Source organism: Malus sylvestris, chromosome 3, assembly GCF_916048215.2.
Source record: "Malus sylvestris chromosome 3, drMalSylv7.2, whole genome shotgun sequence".
Classification (NCBI taxonomy): domain Eukaryota; kingdom Viridiplantae; phylum Streptophyta; class Magnoliopsida; order Rosales; family Rosaceae; genus Malus; species Malus sylvestris.
This window is the reverse complement of record NC_062262.1, coordinates 27796621-27819070: the sequence shown is the minus strand read 5'-3', so window position 1 is coordinate 27819070 and position 22450 is coordinate 27796621. Positions and strand designations below refer to the sequence as shown.

Sequence of the window (22450 nt, the reverse complement as noted above, 5' to 3'; positions counted from 1 at the left end):
CATACAAAAGTAGAGAGAGATATTATGATCGTCCTTAAAAAGTTCAAGACTTGAACATCTAGTGATTTTACAGCATTTCTATTACTTTGTATAAAAAAAAAAAAATTCTGTGTTGCAGTTCCAATTTAGTTAGAAATATGATTATGTAAATCCTTATGAGTTTCTATAGTATCTTTTATAAGAATTGGTGAATTCTAATGTGTGTGTTAACATTTTTCTTTTATTTATAGTAGTAAGGAAGAGAAAATCCTTGCCTTTCAATTAATACATATTTTATAAGCCACTGTTAGCATGAAAATATTCACCATGATGTATGAACCCCCCGTTTTGCTTATATTTTATAATTGTATATTGCATACATTGTTCAATATATATATAGCATGTTCATGCATAAACAATTAATATTTCCATCATGCAAATTACCATATATTATGCTACATTGCTATGTTGATATGTGAGTTAAAAAAAAAAAAAAAAAAAACAAGAAAATTGAATCACGAACTAGGATTTTGAAAACCCTAAAACCGATGGTAAAAATGATACAGCGCGGCTTAGCTGTGCCGAAAGCCGAGCCTGGCATGGCTAGAAGCTAAGCTGCACTGCGCCACTTGGCGAATTCGAGCCAAGCTTGCAGCCCCTGCTCCAAACGACTGCGTTTTGGCATTTGTTTGCGGCTCATGTGTTGGGCCTCTTGTCGCACACCGAGCTCAAGCCCAAAGTTTTCTGTGCTTCTCTCTATAGCCTGCAGCTACCTTGATGGGTCCCTATTTCTCGACCCGCCCTGCTGCTAGGCCACTTTCTATTTTCCTGCACAAATTTATGGCCAGCAACCCAATTTCGTAAATTAACAAATCATCTGAAGACATATGCATGATGTACTGCAAACCAAATACCCCACAAAAGAGGATCCATGCACTCTCTAGCTAGCTCTGGCAGATCGTTTTAATCGCCAGAATAATATCTTATTACTTGAAGCAAGACATGACTAGTAGCACTTATGCCTCCAAGACTTCAAGTTTGTAAATGAGTACAATTCTGAAATTTGTCGAATCCAATCACTTCTCAAGTTTTGTAATGAGGGCTTGACTAAACAGGATCTCCTAAAGAAGACGTATTCAACTTTTCATGCCAGCAATATTGTCATCCAATAGGGCATATAATTCATTAAGTTTTTGAATTTGATATATCTCTCTTACTACTTGCTGAAAAGCACAATTAACTTTTGATGAAGATATATCAAGCTAGACTTAGGTCAGGTTTGGGAGTGAGGTGATTAATAAAAAAGCTGAGGTGAAAAAAAGCTGGTAGCAATTTTGGTGTTTGGTAAACTTTGAAAAACAGCTTTATTTCAAAGCTAAGGGTGAAAAAAAAGCCCAAAACCTGAAGCTGAGTAGAAGCTGCAAATAGCAGCTTCCAAAAACAGCTTATTTTGAAAACACTGATGAATAGTAGTACGTTTAATGAAAATTTCTATAACCCAAAATTGCCCTCCTTTCCCTCTCGCCTTCACTCTCGCCTCAGAGCTCTCGCATACCCGACCTTCAACTCTCGCCTCAGAGCTCTCGCATACCCGACAACCACTCTCTCGTCCTCTCGTCCTCTCGTTCCAAAAACCAACGATCTCTCGTTCTCCAGGTTTCTCCAGGTTCATTTGGTAAGCTTCTCTTGTAAAAGTTTGTTATTAATTTGTTTGGATTTTTCAATTTGGGGATGGGAGATTGAGAGGGAAAGAGGGGTGGGAAGAGCAAAGGGATGAGGGTATGGGTGTCGGGAAAAACAATTGGGGATGGAGGGTGGGGAAAAATTAAATGGGGAAGGTGATATGATTTGTGGAAAAAATTAATCGGGAAAAAATTAATTGGGGAAAAAATTAGGGTTTGTGGAGGAAACAAGAAAATTTGAGAGAGAAGTTTGATTACTTCTCTATTCATTTTTTTAGAAGGTCTGCTTCTGATTTGGGTTTAGGTAAGGGATAATTTCTTATAAAGCTTTGCTCTGCTTCTAATCTGTGAACTGTGCTTCTGATTTGGAAAGGTTTCGTTTTTGCTCCAGTTATTCTCGTCGTATCTTCTCTATTTCAAGTTCCTGCCTTTGCAATTAAAAAGGTAAAACCATACTTTTACTTGTATATATGCATATTGATTTTCTCCCGAAAGTTGGAAAATTAATCATGTTTTCTTTATGATGGTATATATTTGTACGTAGTCGTATATGTGTACCTGGGATCGCATATATATATATATTTGTACGTAGTCGTATTTGTAGTTGGGATCGCATACAAATACAACTGGCAAAAGTGTAATCCTCACTATAAAAAATGGAGAGTTTCTAAATTGTCCTGCAAACTTGGTTTGGTAGTTGTCTAACAGATCACCATTATAGTGAGAATTGTCCTGGAAAAGTGTTGAGTCCTGGTGTTCTATATGACGCTATTAAATTAGTTAGGGATGTTGTGGTTCCTGAAGAAGGAACACGAGCCCTGCTTACAGGTCAAGCATGGCTGCTGGTTTTCTTTTCGAGTTGTTTAGCCCCTTAACAACCAAACTCTAAAAACTGCTAATGAACCAAGAGATAACAGCTTTCCAATAGCTCCCACAAAATCTTCAAAACTCCTTCTATTCCTCTTCATCCAAACCACTCAAAACAAAGTGAGGATCATAGTGCCCCACATAACCCTAGCTTTCTTTCCCTTCCAAACCATAGTGTGAGCCCCACATAAATTTAGCTTTCTCTCCCTCCCAAACCAGCTTCAGCCAAGAGACCCAAAGTTAAACAAAGTGAGGATCATTGTCTGTTTTTTTGGTATTGGACAAATTGTCATCTTTAACTCCGCCTATGTAAGTTTATCTTACATGGCCGGTCCCAAGCCCGGGTAAAGGAGGAGGGGGAGGGCGTCAGGTAGTCGACAGTCGGCACTCCACAGTCACGTCGAATCCTTATGAAAATGAATTCAGAACGAAATCGCGCTAAAGCTAGGGCGTCACCCGTAAGTGGCGCGCTGTGTGGCCCGAGCACAGTGATAAGTGAGCAAGGGTCGCTGTATTTCCATAGGCACCCGGATGCAGTGTTAAATGAGCAAGGGGGGCATAGAAACTTCTTTTCGAACGACTCCACTCAAAGTTGTTTGGGAGCATATGTACCTATCAACTTTACACGGGACACACAAAAGAAGTACTTTGATTCCATTGGACGGGGGAGGGTGAAGAAGCTAGGACAGAAGGGTAGAGTTCAGGAGAGTAGAATGCGTTTAGGAACGTGGAATATAGGAACCTTAACGGGAAAATCTATGGAAGTAGTGGAAGTTATGGTGAGGAGAAGGATAAATATTATGTGCCTACAAGAAACTAAGTGGGTTGGTCTTAAGGCAAAGGATCTAGAAAACTCAGGGTTTAAACTTTGGTACTCGGGCACAAATAGAACGAGAAACGGTGTTGGCATCATCGTGGACAAGACCTTGACACAAGATGTTGTAGATGTCAAGAGGGTAGGAGATAGAATCATGGCAATCAAGATTGTAATAGGACAAGAACTTATCAATGTGATTAGTGCGTACGCACCTCAAGTAGGGTTGGATATGAGTTCGAAGGAGAAATTTTGGGAAGACCTTGGAGACTTGGTGCAAGGAATTGCTCAGACGGAGAAGTTATTTATAGGAGGAGATTTAAATGGACACGTGGGCAGGGAGACAGGCAACTATGGAGGTTTTCATGGTGGCCATGGTTTTGGGGAGAGAAACGAGGATGGGGAAGCTATCTTGGATTTTGCAATGGCATATGATCTCTTCTTAGCCAACATCTTCTTTAAGAAGAGAGAAGAACATGTGATCACCTACAAGAGTGGGTCGTCAAAAACACAAATAGATTTTCTTCTAATGAGGAAAGGGGATCGTATAACTTGTAAGGATTGCAAAGTTATACCAGGAGAGAGCGTGGCTAATCAACATCGCTTGTTGGTGATGGATGTACATATCAAAAGAGTGAGAAAAAAGAACAAGACTTGGAAGTGCCCAAGGACTAGATGGTGGAATCTAAAAGAAGAAAAACAAGTCATTTTCAAAGAGAAAGTAATCACCCAGTGTGTGTGGGATAGAGAGGGGGAAGCTAGCCAAATGTGGGATTCCATGGCTAGTTGTATCCGAAAAGTAGCAAAAGAGGTGTTAGGAGAGTCCAAGGGCTTTGCCCCACACCAAAAGGAATCTTGGTGGTGGAATGAGGAGGTACAAACAAAGGTGAAGGCTAAGAAGGAATGTTGTAAAGCCTTATACAAGGATAGGACCGATGAAAATGGTGAAAGGTATAGAAAAGCGAAGCAAGAGGCGAAGAAAGCTGTGAGAGAAGCTAAGTTAGCGGCTTATGACGATATGTATAAGCGACTAGATACCAAAGAAGGAGAGTTGGATATCTATAAACTAGCTAGAGCAAGGGAAAAGAAGACAAGGGACCTAAACCAAGTGAGGTGCATCAAGGATGAGGATGGAAAGGTTCTTGCTACAGAGAACGCGGTTAAAGATAGATGGAGAGGTTATTTTCATAATCTTTTCAATGAAGGACATGAAAGGAGTGCTTCTATAGGGGAGTTGAGTAACTTAGAAGAGTGTAGAAACTACTCTTTTTATCGTCGAATCCGGAAGGAAGAAGTGGTTGTAGCTTTGAAAAAGATGAAGCATAGAAAAGCAGTAGGCCCAGACGATATACCAATCGAAGTGTGGAAAGTTTTGGGAGAGACAGGTATAACATGGCTCACTGACCTTTTCAATAGGATTTTGAAAACGAAGAAGATGCCAAATGAGTGGCGAACGAGCACTTTGGTGCCTATCTACAAGAATAAGGGCGACGTACAAAATTGCATGAACTATAAGGGTATTAAGCTAATGAGTCATACAATGAAGCTCTGGGAGAGAGTCATTGAGCATAGATTGAGGCAAGAGACACGGGTTTCGGACAACCAATTCGGGTTCATGCCAGGGCGCTCAACCATGGAGGCAATCTATCTCTTACGAAGATTGATGGAAAGATATAGAGATGGGAAAAAGGATTTACACATGGTCTTTATAGATTTGGAAAAAGCGTATGATAGGGTCCCAAGAGACATTCTTTGGAGGATTTTAGAGAAGAAAGGAGTACGAGTAGCATATATCCAAGCTATAAAGGATATGTATGAAGGAGCAAAGATTGCCGTAAGAACTCATGAAGGACAAACCGAAAGTTTTCCCATAACTGTAGGATTACATCAAGGCTCATCCTTAAGTCCTTACCTTTTTGCGTTGGTAATGGATGAGTTAACAGGACATATTCAAGATGATATTCCTTGGTGTATGCTTTTCGCAGACGATATAGTGTTGATAGATGAAACTCAGGAAGGGGTAAATGCAAAGCTTAACCTTTGGAGAGAAGTGTTGGAATCTAAAGGTCTTCGCCTAAGCCGATCAAAAACAGAATATATGGAGTGCAAGTTCAGTGCAAATGGAGGCCAAAACGAGTTAGGGGTGAGGATCGGAGATCAAGAAATTCCAAAGAGCGATCGTTTTCGTTACCTAGGATCTATCTTGCAAAAGAACGGAGAATTAGATGGAGATCTCAACCATAGAATACAAGCTGGATGGATGAAGTGGAAGAGTGCATCCGGTGTATTGTGTGACCGCCGTATGCCACTGAAGCTCAAGGGAAAATTTTATAGGACGGCAATAAGGCCGGCGATGCTGTATGGCACAGAATGTTGGGCGGTGAAGCATCAACACGTACACAAAATGGGTGTAGCGGAGATGAGGATGCTTCGTTGGATGTGTGGGCACACAAGAAAGGATAAGATTAGGAATGAGGATATCCGGGGTAAAGTAGGAGTAGCCGAAATTGAAGGAAAGATGAGAGAAAATCGGTTACGGTGGTTTGGACATGTGCAAAGAAGGCCTACTGACGCTCCGATTAGAAGATGCGACTATGGGACAGAGGTTCAGGGCCGAAGGGGTAGAGGAAGACCTAGGAAAACTTTGGAAGAGACTCTAAGAAAAGACTTAGAGTACTTGGATCTAATGGAGGACATGACACAGGACCGAGCACAATGGTGTTCAAAGATTCATATAGCCGATCCCACTCAGTGACTTGGATTTTCCAAGTCTCCAACCGAGAAGTTTTCCTTACTCGGGAAATTAAGGGAATACTACCTCAACCTACATGCTCCACTCACAAAGCTTCAACAAAAGAAAATTCAGAGAACTTAGCGCAGAAGGCTTTGGTGTATTCAACACAATACGTTGAAATGAAGGAAAGCTATTTATTGATATCCCTGATAAGTCACAAATATGTACATATACATGAGTCAAAATAAACAAACAAGAGGGAGCCTTCACAAAGGTTGCTTAGGAGAAGTCTCAGTAGTCGGTAGAGCCCTAGAAAGAGCAGGCACTGGAGGGGGATCATTTGGAGCCTCAGTACTGGACAGAACCCTAGAAGGAGGAGGCAGCAGAGGTTGATCATTTGGAGCTTCATTACGCGGTACAGCCCTAGAAGACGAATGCAATAAATGCCTTTGGAACAAACCCACAAATCTCTGATGATCAAGTAAAACCTGACCATCAGATTCCTTCATCTGGTCAAGCTTCCTCTTCATGTTTGTAGCATAGTCATGTGCGAGCCGGTGCAACTGTTTATTCTCATGCTTGAGCCCTCTAATCTCCTGTTTGAGACTCATCACTTCAGCCGCCAATGATTCAACTTGGCGGGTTCGAGCAAATAGGCGTTGGGCCATGTTAGACACAGAACCTGCACACTGAACACTGAGAGCCAGAGAATCCTTAACAGCCAACTCAACAGACCGTTTGGAAAGTAGTCTGTTATCTTTGGGAGTGAGAAGGTTCCTGGCCACTACCGCAGCGGTCATATCATTCTTCATCACGGAATCCCCAACAGTAAGAGGACCAGTAGGGGAGACGAATGATGGGCGCCATATGTTGTCTGGAGAAGGCGTGGCTGCCTCTTCAACAAGGTTCAAGTCAAAACGACGGTCGGAGGGGCCAGACATTTTCAAAGGTGTTGAAGAGAGAAGAGGTCGGACAAATCAAAATCTTAGAAGTGCAAGAATGGAGCTTCTACTGGTGGAGATTCAAGTGTGCTTTGGAACTTAATGCCAGCCTCTATAAAAATCTACACTCGACGGAGCTTCAGAAATCGAAGAGGCGTTTGCTTTCTCAAAAGCTGGGCTGCTCAGAGACCACGAGACGTTTGCTTTCTCAAAAGTTGGGCTGCTCAAAGACCACGAAGGCCGATCTCAGAAATCGAAGAGGCGCTTGCTTTCTCAAAAGCTGGGCTGCTCAGAGACCACGAGGGCAGATCTCAGAAATCGAAGAGGCACCTACTTTTCCAGCCTTGTCAGCACCTGTCAGCTTTGCGGAAATTATGGGCATTATGTCGAAGATTTCTGGTGAAGTAGAAAGCACATGAATCTTACTGTTCAATCACCCACTTCCCACACGCAACATTAGCTCATGGGTACCACAGATAACTTTGCCAAAGTTCTCTGACAAAGTTGAGACACGTGAAGCTTGCAGCTCCCACTACACCGCTCTGACCAAGAAGGGTAAAAGAATAGCAAAGAAACAGCACTAACAAAGTTTAGACACATAAATTTTGAAGGTCTAGCTACCATATTATTACCCATAAGGGTAAAGGAACAGTACCACTGCTGGATAATTGGAAAGTCCCTGTGTGTCAACCTCTGTGCTTCGTGGCAAGATAGACTAGCAAACATGCCCAACCTTTTCTCACATTCGAGAAAACACTCCCAACAAGACTGCTTGCTCCAAAATCGAAGAGCCACCGCCCTCCGAATCTCGAGAGCCAGACTCCCAACATGATTACTTTCTCAAAAATCGAAGAGACACCGCTCTCCGAATCTCGAGAGCCAGACCCCTAGCAGGATGGCTTTCTCAAAAATCGAAAAGGCATCGTTCTCCGAATCTCGAGAGCCAGATCTCCGACAGGATTACTTGTTCGAAACCGAAGAGGCACCACTTTCCCAACTTCAAGAGCCGGATCTCCTTGGATAAAGCTTGTCTGTAATCTTTACACGCAACATCAGCTTTCCAGATCCCACAGACCACTTTTTCAAAGTGCTCTGACAAAGTTAAAACATGTGAAGCTGGCAGCTCCCACTACTGTGTTATGACCAAGCAGGGTAAGGGAATAGCATTACTACTTGTTGTTAGGGAGACTCTTATATATGTTGACCTCCATCCCTAACAGACAGGCAGACCTGCAAAAATGCTCAACCCTTCCTCATATCTGAGAGGGCACTCCCAAAGAAGCCTTTCGAAATATTCAGCTTTCTTTCCCCCCGATAATACCTCTGCAAACAAGCTATACTAGAGCAAGAATATCTCATATCATCAGGGTTAAAAGCAAGAGTATCCCATATCATGTTTTTTCCCTGTTTTTTCCTTTGGCCTTGTTCTTACCTACAAGACAAGGAGAAAGAGAGCAATCAGTCAGCACTTGGAATCAAGCTTCCAGTCAGGAACTGACTGCCTGGAACCCCTTACTTGATTACTTACCTGGCATTGCTCTCGAGTACTCATCTTCAACATCTTATGCTTCCAGGGAAGATACCGCATCTGCCTGAGGAACATATAGGGCAAATGAGAAGGATACAAGGAAGCATGTGGAGACAAGCGTAACAGCACACGTGCCGATACATCCATTACTCTGTCAAAAGCAAAAGTATCCCATATCAACAGGGTCGAACGTACTATAGATTTGATAGACTTGTTTTGACCCTCAAATTCTTCAGTCGGCCTTATACTCCGGAGGAAACCAGAAAACCCTCCAGCCCAGTTCAAGAATAAGCCTGTGGAAAGTTACTTCTTCAAAAGCAAAAGTATCCAATATCATCTCTTCTCATTTTTCTTCTCTTTATCCTTCATGCTGCCTGCAAGATAGGGAGAATGTGAACAATCAGCCGGAACTTGAAATCAAAGTTCTGATCTGGGACTGATTGCTTGGAGCTCTGATTGCTTACCTTGTCTGTCACCTCTTTCAGTAGATCCCCTAGCTCGGCGACTTGGAGGACTCCTACTACATGGTTTATATCGCGCTTGACCAAGCCTGAAACTACAAGTAAGCTTCAAGTGAAATTGATACATTACCTTGTGCATCTCCACCAGTTAAAGATACCACCCCTGGATGGAGGAAGAGTACTTCTAGAGAAGATGCCACATCTACCTACGAGACAGATAAGGCAAGTCAAGACGATACCATACTCCGGAACTTAGAAGTTTCGTGATTACGAGATCATTCTCCCACAATATTTCCTAATGTCATTTGTACTAAATCATTCACTTGTACTCACTAAAAGAGAGTTTGAACCTATGTACTTGTGTAAACCCTTCACAATTAATGAGAACTCCTCTATTTCATGGACGTAGCCAATATGGGTGAACCACGTACATCTGGTGTTTGCTTTCCTATCTCTATCCATTTATATACTTATCCACACTAATGACCGGAGCAATCTAGCGACGATCACAAAAAGCGACCGTTTTCGCTACCTAGGATCTATCTTGCAAGAGAACGGAGAATTAGATGGAGATCTCAACCATAGAATACAAGTTGGATGGATGAAGTGTAAGAGTGCATCCGGCGTGTTGTGTGATCGTCGTAGGTCACTGAAGCTCAAGGGAAAATTTTATAGGACGGCAATAAGGCCAGCGATGTTGTATGGCACAGAATGTTGGGCGGTGAAGCATCAACACGTACACAAAATGGGTGTAGCGGAGATAAGGATGCTTCGTGGGATGTTTCGTGGGATGTGTGGGCACACGAGAAAGGAGAAGATTGTGAATGAGGATATCCGAGGTAAAGTAGGAGTAGCCGAAGTTAAAGGAAAGATGAGAGAAAATCGGTTACGGTGGTTTGGACATGTGCAAAGAAGGCCTACTGACGCTCCGATTCGAAGATGTGACTACGGAACAGAGGTTCGGGGCCGAAGGGGTAGAGGAAGACCTAGGAAAACTTTGGAAGAGACCCTAAGAAAAGACTTAGAGTACTTGGATCTAACGGAGGACATGACACAAAATCGAGCGCAATGGCGTTCTAGGATTCATATAGCCGACCCCACTTAGTGGGAAAAGGCTTTGTTGTTGTTGTTGTTGTTGGACAAATTGTCATCTTTCCTTCTACGTTAGCATATTGTAATTAAGCCTTGATTATGGTAAATTGAGGTCAGCTAATTGGAAGGTAGAACAACTTTTTTTTGAATTAAAATGTCCTTACCTTAACGCACAGATACTCTTCATAATGTGACGTCTTCACAAAACAGGAAATCAAGATCTGCAACACGCAAAAAATATACATATTAAACATATAATTGTCAACAGATAAAACACATACAATTGTCAAGAAAAACACATTCAACATATACTTCTGTTGTTGAGACAGTTTCCAGGCCTGTTCTCTGCTCCAAAATGTTCCCCTTTATCTAGTTGAGAAAATTGTAGTACGATTTATTCGTTAACAATTATGTTTAGGATTAGAATGACTGGTTCTTGTTTTTTTCCCACTGGCCGGTCATGTTAAATACCTAAAAGTAGTGGGAGTTTGAATTATATACTTATAATATGCTTATAGAAAGGTCTAATTTTCCATCTTTTGAGATCATTCTTTTATATAAGAAACAAAATCTTAATGAAACCAAAATTGACAGAATACAATGTGATGACCAGTTGTGGGCAATTTGTTCACCTGCTATATGGTATTGTGTCCTCCTCCCGCTGTCTCTCACTCTTTTGCTCTCTTGCTCTCCCTGGAGGGAGGGAGGGAGGGAGGGAGGGAGAATGATTCTCTTTGTATCTTTATGGCACCAAGCTTTCATTGACCTTTTGTCTTTTTTTGCTCTAATTTGTTTTGTTTGTTTTGTTTTAATTTTCTGCACTATCCCAATTATTTGGCTTTTTGATTTGGCTTCATGTTTTCAGCCCACGGAGTTTTCAATCCCTGTGCTCCTTTATTGCCCGTCATTGCAACTCATTTGAGATCTCTCTCGTTGAGCGGTTCGTGTCCAATCCAACCAATCGTGCGCGCTCTCACTCCCTCTCAGACCTGTGAGATTTCTCTCTCGTTTTCTCCATATGTTTACGCTAATTTTTTTAGTTGATTCTCTGTAATTTGTTTGTTAATTGTTGAATTGGCTGCTCATTTTATTTGTTTTCGTGTTTGTTTACTGAGAAATTGATGAAATTAGGATAGAAATTGGAAAGTCATTTTTTGTGTGTTTGTTTCTTTCTGTTCAGCCAACAAGTATGGTAAAACGGTCAGGTAGTAGTCAAGCCTTTGTCATGATTATGTGCACAGAGGAAGGGATTTTATCCCTATAGGCAGAGCTTATGTGCACAGACTACCTGTCTTTCTTTAAACATAAAGGACCATCTATCTTTACTCCTAACATTCACGCTTCTAGGGTTGGTGTTTTTCAGTATTGAAACTGATTGATATGACAATGGCTTGACATTAGAAACCCATTATGTGTTATGCACTGAAATATTAAAGAGGACTTTGAATTTGAGCAATTCTCTTGGAATGACAATGATATTGTTCCGCTCACCATCCATATTCATCTTAAGAGGCCATTTGGAGGGTATCCATGTTTTAATCTTTTTCAAGAGGAAATATATTTCTCGAATATTGACACAATAAGATGAATATCTTGTACTCATAATTATTTTATGCTTGGAAATAATTTTTGAAATCATGCAATAAGCTTAAAAGTAGAACTTGATTTTGAAAACACCAACTTGAATTGAATCGCTCTATTAAATAAGTGAATGTTTGTTGGGAGATATTCCGTCTACTTGAATGTGAATATTAGGATTATAGAGCATGTTTTTAATAGAGGCAGTAACTGCATGGCAGAAAACTTTGAACATCCTCATCATATGCATAATATAGGTCAATATTGTACCATCAGTAATTGGTATCGATGGCAAAGAAGGGGGCATCTTCGTCAAATCCTGTAGCTACATGGAATGCCCACAATATATCTATATTTTGTGATGTTTGCATCAAGGAGGTTGAGGCCGGACATCGTTCGGGCACTCACTTTGACAAAAATGGATATGCAAATATTAGAGCTAACTTCAAAGCAGAGACATGGCATGATTATGAAAGAAAGCAACTGAAAAATAAGTGGGATGCACTTAAAAATGAGTGGAAGTTGTGGAAAGAGCTAGTTGGTAAAGAAACTGGCCTATGGTGGAATTCGAGCAAGGGTACTATTGATACCTCTGAGGAGTGGTGGAATAATAAAATTCAGGTTTGTGTATTTATCTTTTAATATGTATTATGATATCATGCAATATGTATTAATCATATTATTTCTTACTTGTAGATAAACAAAGAATATGGAAAATTGCAAAAAAAAGGCATTAGTCCTGAGATGGAGGAAAAGTTAGATAGGATGTTCTTGACTACAGTTGCTACCGGTGAACATGCCTGGGCACCTTCATCTGGAGTACTACCACCAGAGTCAAGAGAGGAATCTGTAGGACAAATTGATTCATATGATGAGGAAGAAACTGAGACTATGCAGGATCTAAGGCAAGCAAGTAGGAAAGGAAAAAAAAGAGTGGCTAACCAAGGAGAATTGGGAAAGAAGAAGGTTGATAAGAAAGGGAAAAAAATTGGAGGTGCTGCAAAACTTTGTGGTCAAATTGACCGTCTTGTTGAAGCTTATGAAACTAGGAGTTCTGCAAATTCATTGATGAGGTCGCTGCATATAGGTAGTAGTATTTCGAAAGTGTTAGCAGTTGTAGGACAATTGCCTGGTTGTGAGCCACCTAGCGAGTTATGGTTGTTTGCTACATGTTTATTTTGTTCTGCAGAGAAGCGAGAGGTGTTTACCACGATCCAAGATCCTGAAGTCCGGCTGACTTGGTTGAAATATATGTTCAAGAAAAATAAGAAGCTATAACTATGAATTAGGACTTTGTGTGGTTTGTACTTTGCATTAAGACTGTGTTGAATGTTGCTTGTATTTTGTGTTTATTGAATGTTGGATTATAATTTCATGTTAAACGTTGGATTGACTTGTTCTTGAATGTCGGATTGACTTGTTCTTGAATGTCGGATTATGACTTCTTAGTGATTGTTGGAATATGACTTGTGGAATGTTGAATTATGTGTTAGGTTACAGGTATATTCAATATGAACACCTCTGATGATGATGTTGAGGAGTTGGAGGATGGTATAATTATATGCGCTGTAGCGAAAGCTATTGAAACATATTATTTAAAATATGTCCACAAAACTCCATGTATGAATTCTTCCCATACAGGTAATATTTGGTTGATGGAAGTACTACAAGGAAATGATGTGCGATGTTATAGAATGTTTAGGATGAACAAAGATGTCTTTTATAGATTATCCAATGACTTGCAAACTAATTATGGACTGAAAGGTACAAGGAGAATGAATGCAATTGAAATATTAGGAATGTTCTTGCATATGTTGGGACATGGTGTGAAAAATAGATTAGCTGAAGAGAGATTTCAACATTCTGGTGAGACTGTTAGTAGATATTTTGGTGTTATGTTGGATATCGTATGTAACATGGCAATAGATATTATCAAACCAATGGATTCAGAGTTTCGTGGCATTCCTCAAGAAATAAGGAGAGATACAAGATACATGCCTTATTTTAAGGTAAAGTTTGACTCGTCTTCTAACTTATTTGCAAACTATAAGTGTAGGTTGACAGTTTTCTTCTATGTTATTATTTTTAAGATTGTATTGGTGCCATAGATGGAGTGCATGTTGAGGCTTCAATACCACCTCCGGATCAAGTTCCGTACATTGGTAGGAAAGGAATACCAACTCAAAATGTTATGGCTACATGTAATTTTGACATGCAATTCACATTTGCTTGTGCCGGATGGGAAGGCACTGCACATGATACAAGGGTTTTTCTATCCGTGCTACGAGATCCAAATTTAAACTTTTCCAAGCCTCCAAATGGTAATTTTCATACTTTTATTATAACATTTTACATACTTGCTTTGTATAATTATTACAATACAAAACAAAATTTTCAATTGTCAGGAAAATATTACTTGGTAGATGCGGGGTACCCACAAATGAGAGGTTATTTGGGACCATATAAAGGTGAAAGATATCATCTCCCGGACTTTCGTAGGGGTGCCGAACCAACGGGTCATAAAGAGGTATTCAACCACAGACATTCTTCTCTTAGGAGCATCATTGAACGAACTTTTGGGGTATGGAAGAAAAGATGGGCAATTTTAAGGGACATGCCTAATTACCCGTTCAATAAGCAAGTGAAGATTGTCATTGCTACAATGGCTCTTCATAACTACATACGGAGGTATTCTGAACGTGATCGTCATTTTGATGACCCCAGAGACTTTTGTGAAGAGAGCGATAGCAGTGATGATGATGATGATGAATATCAAAATTATCAAGTTGAAGGATCACATGCAATAGAGGCATTAAGAAATAGAATAGCAACAAGTTTGATGAATGCATCTAATTAGACTACTTTCAAGTACACTAACAATATTGTACTAATGAATCCTAGCTATTCAGTCTAAAATATTTCAATTGAAGTAGTTTGTCATACTAATTAATATTTAATATAAAGTTTATAAATAATTTTCTTCTAAAAATAAAGTATATTTAAGTAATTAACTTTTATTTGTTAAGAAAATTAAATTAATAGCACATCTAGTATTATACCCTTTTTGGTCATTTCACACAGTCACAGCTATTTCACATAAAAGTTTACCAAACACTATCATACTGCTTTTTTTTTCAAAAGCACTTTTACAAAAAAGTTTACCAAACACTCTGCTGCTTATTCTCACAGCCGTTTATTCTCACAGCACAGCCGCTTATTCTCACATCAGCTTTTTTTCAAAGCACAGCAATACCAAACCAGCCCTTACTAGCTCGAACGCTGTACCTGAAACGCATTCTACCACTTCTCGAGGATACAAAGGGCGCAAGAGGGGTCATGGCCATGGCAAAAGGCCGAATCCCCAGCCACAGGCCTAAGGTTAACAGAGTAGAGGCCCATCAAAGGGAAAAATTCAGCCCTGGAGCGCGATTCCCTGACTCCTAAGGCTTTTAACTTCAAGACTAAGGACAAAGCTCAAACCAATCAGGATTCAACAAAAAAATCCATTAGATAATAAACTATTGATTCTAAGCCATCTTTGGCAATGAATTCACAATTTGAAGTACCTTTTATAGGAATTGAAATCCGTACTTCAATATAATGTGGAACCCTTTTTTCTTAAAAATGAAATAAAGGATTTTTTTTTTTTTTGGTTGTTGTAAGACAAGAACTATTTGATTCCGAATTAAGACCTAAGAATCTTCGCAATTCTAGAATGAATCAATGGAAAAATTGGTTAAGGAGTCATTATCAATATCAAAGTGATTAGGAATTGGATCAAACAAGCTCTTTTAACTCAGTGGTAGAGTAACGTCATGGTAATGCGTAAGTCATTGGTTCAAATTTGATAAGGAGCTTTGATTTTTTTGATAAATCATAAAACTCTGGCAGTAATATTCATATTTGAAGTGCGAATAAAGATATTGTTGATAGAGAATTTCTATATTTGAACCTATTGATACACAAAATCAGCAAGGACTTTGGTACAACAGAAATTGTTAAGTTTGTGTCATTCGCTAAATTGCTCTAGCCACTAGTGTGGATAAGTATGTAAATAGATAGAGATAGGGAAGCAAACACAAGATGTACGTGGTTCACCCAGAATGGCTACGTTTATGAAGTTGAGGAGTTCTTATTAACTGTGAAGGGTTTACACAAGTACATAGGCTCAAGCTCTCCTTTAGTGAGTACTAGTGAATGATTTAGTACAAATGACATTATGAAATATTGTGAGAGAATGATCTCTATTTATAGAAGAGAGTTTCTAGTTTCATTCTGACATTGACACATGTCGTGTTGTGATTGACTTCTGATGTTGACACGTGTCGCACTATGATTGGCTTCTGATGTCGACATGTGTCGCGCTGTGATTAGCCTCCTGGTTGGAGGGAAACTCTTATGGGTCCTTTACAGTATAACGTTGACCGGTGCTCAGTAGTTTCAGGATTGGTCAAGTATGGTACAAACAGTGCTCCTCTAAGTTCCCGAGTAAGGGAAGCTCCTCGGTTGGGGACTTGCAAGATCCAAGCCATTGAGTAATCACGAAACTTTTAAGTACCGAAGTGTGGTATCATTTTCACTTGCCTTATCTGTCTCATATGTAGATGTGGCATCTTCTCTGGAAGTACTTTTCCTCTATCCAGGGGTGGTATCTTTAACCGATGAAGATGTACAAGGAAATGTATCAATTTCACTTGAAGCTTACTTGTAGTTTCAGGCTTGGTCAAGTGCGATACAAACCCTATAGTAGGAGTCCCCCAAGTCGCCGAGCTAGGAGATTTGCCGAAAGAGGTAACAGATAAGGTAAGCAATCAGACTTCCAAGCAAGCAACCTGGATCAGAGGTTCGACTTCGGCTTTCGGTTGATTGTTCTCCTTCTCCTTGTGTCATAAACAGCAACAACGACAATGAGAAGCAAATGGAGAATAGATGATATAAGATACTTTTGCTTTTAAAGAAGTAACTTTCCACAGGCTTATTCTTGAACTGGGCTGGAGGGTTTTCTGGTTTCCTCCAGAGTATAAGACCGACTTAAGAATTTGAGGGTCAAAACAAGTCCATCAAATCTAGAGTACATTCTACCCTATGATATGGGATACTTTTGCTGTTAACAAAGTAGTGGATGTATCGACACGTGTTCTATCACGCTTATCTCCACATACCCTATCTGTTCTTTTACGTGTTATATCATTCTCACGTACCCTATCTGTTCCTCAGGCAGGTGTGGTATCTTCTCTAGAAGCATAAGATGTTAAAGATGAGTACTCAAGAGCAATGCCAGGTAAGTAATCAGGCAAGGGGTTCCAGGTAGTTAGTTCCTGACTGGAAGCTTGATTCCAAATGCTGACTGATTGCTCTCTTTTTCCTTGTCTTGCAGGTAAAAACAAGGTCAAAGGAAAAGACAGGGAAAAAGCATGATATGGGATACTCTTGTTTTGAACCGTAATGATATGAGATACTCTTACTCTGGTGTGGCTTGTTTGCAGAGGTATTATCGGGGGGAAAAGAAGCTGAGTATTTCGAGAGACTCTACTAAGAGTGCCCTCTCGGATGTGAAGAAAAGTTGAGCATTTTTTTTATTTGCAGGTCTGCCTAGTTGTGGAGGATGAAGGTTGGCATATATAGGAATTGTCCCAACAACAAGTGGTAATGCTCTTCCTTTACCCTTATCGGTCATAGCAATGTAGTGGAAGTTGCAAGATTCATGTGTTATAACTTTGTCAGAGCACTTTGAAAAAGTGGTATGTGGTATCTGGAAAGCTGATGTTGCGTGTGAAGATTGCAGACAAGCTTTATCCAAGGAAATCTAGCTCTCGAAGTTCAAAGAGCGGTGCCTCTTTGGTTTTCGAACAAGTAATCCTATCAGGGATCTAGCTCTCGAGATTCGGAGAACGGTGCCTCTTCGATTTTTGAGAAATCAATCTTGTTGGGAGTCTGGCTCTTGAGATTCGGAGAGCAGTGCTTCTTCGATTTTTGAGCAAGTAATCCTGTTGGAAGTCTGGCTCTCGAGATTCAGAGAGATGTGCCTCTTCGATTTTTGAGCAAGTAATCCTATTAGGAGTCTGGCTCTCGAGATTTGGAAGGCGGTGCCTCTTTGATTTTTGAGCAAGTAATCCTGGTGGGAGTCTGACTCTCGAGATTCGGAGAGCTGTGCCTTTTCGATTTTTGAGCAAGCAATCTTGTTGGGAGTGTTTTCTCGAATGTGAGTAAAGGTTGGACATTTTTTGCCAGTCTGCCTTGCCACGGAGCACAGAGGTTGACACACATAGGGACTTTCCAGTTATCAAGTAGTGGTGCTGTTCCTTTACCTTTGTGGGTAATAGTAGGGTAGCTGGACCTTCAAAATTTATGTGTCTAAACTTTGTCAGAGATCTTTGGCAAAGTTATCTGTGGTACCTAAGAAGCTGATGTTGCATGTGGGGATTATCGACATATTTTACTCAGGAAAATCTGCTTCTTGAAATCCGAAGAGTGGTGCATCTTCGATTTTGGAACCAACGGCCTTGTTGCCCTTTCTTTTATAGAGGCACCAATTGTGTGCAAGAAGTACGTTCAGAGAGTTATTACTTGTAGGAATTTTCCCTTTATTTTTGTACTTCAGAGATTTATTGCACCTTATTTCTCCTTCATCATTTCTGAGAATGTATGGCCCATCCGACCATCGTTTTGACTTGAACTTTGGTGAAGAGGCAGTCATGCCCTCTCAAGACAACATATGGCGCCCATCCTTCTTATCCCCTACTGGTCCTCTTATCATTGGGGACTCTGTGATGAAGAATGATATGACAGCTGCGATGGTGGCCAAGAACCTTCTCACTCCCAAAGATAACAGACTACTTTCCAAACGGTCTGATGAGTTGGCTGTTAAGGATTCTCTGGCTCTCAATGTTCAGCAGGTTCTATGTCTAATATGGCCCAATGCCTATTTGCTTAAACCCGCCAAGTTGAATCATTGGCGGCTGAAGTGATAAGTCTCAAACAGGAAATCAAAGGGCTCAACCATGAGAATAAACAGTTGCACATGCTCGCACATGACTATGCTACAAACATGAAGAGGAAGCTCGACTAACTGCAGGAATCTGATGGTCAGATTTTACTTGATCATCAGAGGTTTGTGGGTTTGTTCCAAAAGCATTTATTGCCTTCGTCTTTTGGGCCTGTACCACGTAATGAAACTCCAAATGATTAACCTTCGGTGCCTCCCCCTTCTGGGGTTCTGCCTAGTATTGAGGCTCCGAATAATCATCCTCTGGTGCCTCCTCTTTCTAGGGCTCTGCAGACTGCTGAGACTTTTTCTGAGCAACCTTTGTGAAGGCTCCCTCTTGTTTGTTTATTTTGATTCATGTATATGTACATATTTGTAACTTAGCGGAGATATCAATAAACAAGCTTTGCTTCATTTCAACATATTGTGTTAAATACACCAAGGCCTTCTTCACTAAGTTCTTTGAGTTTTTTCTTTTGTTGAAGCTTGCATGTTGAAGTAGTTCTCCCTTAATTTCCCGAGTGAGGAAAACTTCTTGGCTGGAGACTTGAAAAATCTAAGTCACTGAGTGGTCGTGAGACTTCCGAGTATCAAGGTGCAGTAGCATATGGTAGGAGTCCCCCAAGTCTCCGGTCGAGGGAGTTGACGAATGAGGCATTTCCTTTCTAAGTGGTAGCCCAAAACTCCTCCTTCATATATATATTTGTTATGAAAGTTGTTAGGCCCAAAAAAGATGAGGCCTATGCAAATTTTTTTTTTTTTTGAATATTTTTTTTTTCAAATTTTCAAATTTCCGAAAGAAAAAAAATAAGCTTTGTAGATGAAGCTTTGGTGTTGAAGCTTTATAGGTGAAGTTTTAAGGTTAAAGCTTTGTTGGGTACCATGAATTGATTTTGCTTCACACTATCTTGATCATGATAGTGTGAAGCTTTTGTAGGTGAAGCTTTTGTAGTGGGTGAAGCTTTTGTGGGTGAAGCTTTTGTGGGTGATGAAGCTTTTGTGGATGATGAAGCTTTTGCGGGTGAAGCTTTTGTTGGTGAAGCTTTTATGGGTGAAGATTTTGTAGGTGAAGCTTTTGTGGGTGAAGCTTTTGTGTTGAAGCTTTGTAGATGAAGCTTTTGTGGGTAAAGCTTTTGGGTTGAAGCTTTGTAGGTGAAGCTTTGGAGATGAAGCTTTGTAGGTGAAGCTTTTGTGTTGAAGCTTTGTAGGTGAAGCTTTGGAGTTAAAGCTTTGTAAGTGAAGCTTTGGAGTTGAAGCTTTTGTTGGGTACCATGAATTGATTTTGCTTCACACTATCTTGATCAAGATAGTGTGAAGCTTTTGAGAATTTGTAGTTGTCCTCCATTGATGAAGCTTTTGTTGGTGAAGCTTTTGTGGTAAAGCTTTGTTGGGTACCATGAATTGATTTTGCTTCACACTATCTTAATCAAGATAGTGTGAAGCTTTTGATAATTTGTAGTTGTCCTCCATTGATGAAGCTTTGTTGAATTTCCCTTTTTTTTTTTGGGGAAACTAGAAATTTGAAAATGTGGGAGAGACAACATATACAAATTTTGCTTCCACACTGTTAAGCAAGAGATTGTGATGAAAGCCACACCTTGTAGTAGTCAAAGGTTTGGATGAACCATATAAATTGAATTTGCTTCGAATAGTCTTGATCAAGAGTGTGTGAAGCTTTCTACGAGTTGTAGTTGCCCTTCATTGATGAAGCTTTTGTTGGCACCATAAATTGGTTTTGCTTCACACTGTCTTGATCAAGAGTGTGTGAAGCTTTTGAGAATTGTGGTTGCCCTCCTTTGATGAAGCTCTTGTTGGCACCATAAATTGGTTTTGCTTCACACTATCTTCATCAAGAGTGAAGCTTTTGAGAATTGTGGTTGCCCTCCATTGATGAAGCTCTTGTTGGCACCATAAATTGGTTTTGCTTCACATTGTCTTGATCAAGAGTGTGTGAAGCTTTTGAGAATTGTGGTTGCCCTCAATTGATGAAGTTCTTGTTGGCACCATAAATTGGTTTTATTGTCTTGATCAAAAGTGTGTGAAGCTTTCTACGAGTTGTAGTGTTTGCATTGTTACAGAGGGGAAATGTCTGAAGCAAATGCAAGAGAGCTGAATAGCTTGATCTTCGCATACCATGCACTGAAATTGTTGTTGGCTTGCAATAAGACTTTGTTGGTGACTATAACTCTTAGTGGGCATAAGTACTCCCCTAGTTGAGTTGTTAAGCTTGAGGGTTTTTTATTATTTGTGAATGCTAGGAGTTCACATGTACAATTTGTACCACTCATCTTCTGGTAGGTGGAATGAATGGTGAGTTGCTTTCATCACTTGGTTGGTGGTACGAAGGTGAGTTCCTTCATTACCTTTCATCACATTTCATCACCTGGTTGGTGGCACGAGAATGAATTCCTTCTTCACCTGGTTGGTGGCATGAATGGCAAGTTACCAAATGATATTAGAGTACGGGTTGTACATTTCATCACCTGGTTGGTGGCATGAATGAGAGTATGGGTTGTACATTTCATCACCTAGTTGGTGGCATGAAGATAAGTTCATTCTTCACCTGGTTGGTGGCATGAGTGGCAAATTGCCTAATGATATTAAAGTACGGGTTGTACATTTCATCACCTGGTTGGTGGCATGAATGAGAGTACGGGTTGTACATTTCATCACCTGGTTGGTGGCATGAAGGAGAGTACAGGTTGTACATTTCATCACCTGGTTGGTGGCATGAAGATGAGTTCATTCTTTACATTTCATCACCTGGTTGGTGAGAATAAGGGCAAGGTGTCGAGGCACATTGTAGCAAGTGTCGAATGACACAAAGTAAGTTGAACCCTTTCGAAGCACAGTTGGCTTATGTATGAATGTGTTGGAATGTATGATTGAACGAATATACTGTGAAGCTGTTCGTTTATTTGCTTAGTCTTGTTGACATAGACTTTGTTTCATGTTGGAAGCATTCATGTTGAAGCTTTGAACCCGAGTGTTTCATTGCAAAGAATGTAAGAGGATTAGGACCGAGTTGTCTAAATCACATCTTTATTGAATTCATGCCAAATAGTCTTCGTTACATAGGATACCAAATGGCTAAAGCTTAACACTTGTACAATGTGAGTTTACTTGAAATAGTACTTCAAGTGATCAGCGTTCCATGGATGGCTAAGGGTTTTGTCATCGGAGCTTCTAAGCTTGTAGGAGCCAGGGCGACAGATGTCAACAACTTCAAACAGTCTATCCCAGTTTGGACTAAGTGTTCCTTTACTCGAGACTCTGTCGTAGAGTAATCTTTTCTTCAATACCCAGTCCCCTACTTTGAAAGAACAAGGTTTGACCCTTGAGTCATAGTAGTTGGAGATGCGCTGTTTGTAGGCGACATTCCTCAAGTGAGCCTGGTTTATGTGTTCCTCGACTAGATCTAAGTTGAGGGTAAGTTGTTTGTCATTTTTGCTTTGCACGTAGTTCTGGACTCGGAACGTTGCTTGCTCAAGCTCAACTGGAACAACTGCCTCCGTACCAAAGGCAAGTAAGAATGGGGTTTCTCCTGTTGATGTTCGATACGAACTGCGGTATAACCAAAGAATTTGGGGTACAAATTCTGGCCAACAACCTTTAGCCTTATCCAAGCTGGTTTTCAAAGTTCGCTTGATTATTTTGTTGATGGCTTCAACTTGTCCATTAGACTGGGGATGAGCTAGGGAGGCAAAATATAAGTTAATGTTTAACTTATAGCAGAACATCTTGAACTTATTGTTGTCGAACTGTCACCCGTTGTCAGTGACTATAGCA

The 22450-nt window shown here is 40.3% G+C and overlaps 2 protein-coding genes across 4 annotated transcripts; both read left to right on the top strand.

Annotated features, from left to right (window-relative positions):
- The first annotated feature begins 1446 nt into the window (after positions 1 to 1446).
- On the top strand, positions 1447 to 13069 carry LOC126614967 (L10-interacting MYB domain-containing protein-like). 3 transcript variants are annotated; one of them, XM_050282678.1, is made up of 5 exons: positions 1447 to 1654; positions 2053 to 2105; positions 10964 to 11089; positions 11953 to 12297; positions 12373 to 13069. In XM_050282678.1, exons 4-5 carry the CDS (start codon positions 11965 to 11967, stop codon positions 12952 to 12954), a joined length of 915 nt encoding a protein of 304 aa, XP_050138635.1. In that variant the 5' UTR covers positions 1447 to 1654; positions 2053 to 2105; positions 10964 to 11089; positions 11953 to 11964; the 3' UTR covers positions 12955 to 13069. The 3 variants fall into 3 exon arrangements, with proteins under 3 accessions (XP_050138635.1, XP_050138633.1, XP_050138634.1); XM_050282676.1 differs by having other exon boundaries at positions 11934 to 12297; XM_050282677.1 differs by having other exon boundaries at positions 11898 to 12297.
- Positions 13070 to 13749: 680 nt separating this feature from the next.
- LOC126614968 (protein ALP1-like) lies at positions 13750 to 14561 on the top strand. Its single transcript, XM_050282679.1, has 2 exons — positions 13750 to 13997; positions 14082 to 14561. Exons 1-2 carry the CDS (start codon positions 13868 to 13870, stop codon positions 14531 to 14533), a joined length of 582 nt encoding a protein of 193 aa, XP_050138636.1. The 5' UTR covers positions 13750 to 13867; the 3' UTR covers positions 14534 to 14561.
- The last annotated feature ends 7889 nt before the right edge of the window (positions 14562 to 22450 follow it).

What these genes read in the sequence shown, in the direction of transcription:
- LOC126614967 (XM_050282678.1), top strand. Translation starts at nt 11,965, where the DNA reads ATGGCAAAGAAGGGGGCATCTTCGTCAAATCCTGTAGCTACATGGAAT. An exon ending in GGTGGAATAATAAAATTCAG is followed by an intron (nt 12,298 to 12,372) that starts GTTTGTGTATTT and finishes TCTTACTTGTAG; the next exon opens with ATAAACAAAGAATATGGAAA.
- LOC126614968 (XM_050282679.1), top strand. Translation starts at nt 13,868, where the DNA reads ATGGCTACATGTAATTTTGACATGCAATTCACATTTGCTTGTGCCGGA. An exon ending in CTTTTCCAAGCCTCCAAATG is followed by an intron (nt 13,998 to 14,081) that starts GTAATTTTCATA and finishes TTCAATTGTCAG; the next exon opens with GAAAATATTACTTGGTAGAT.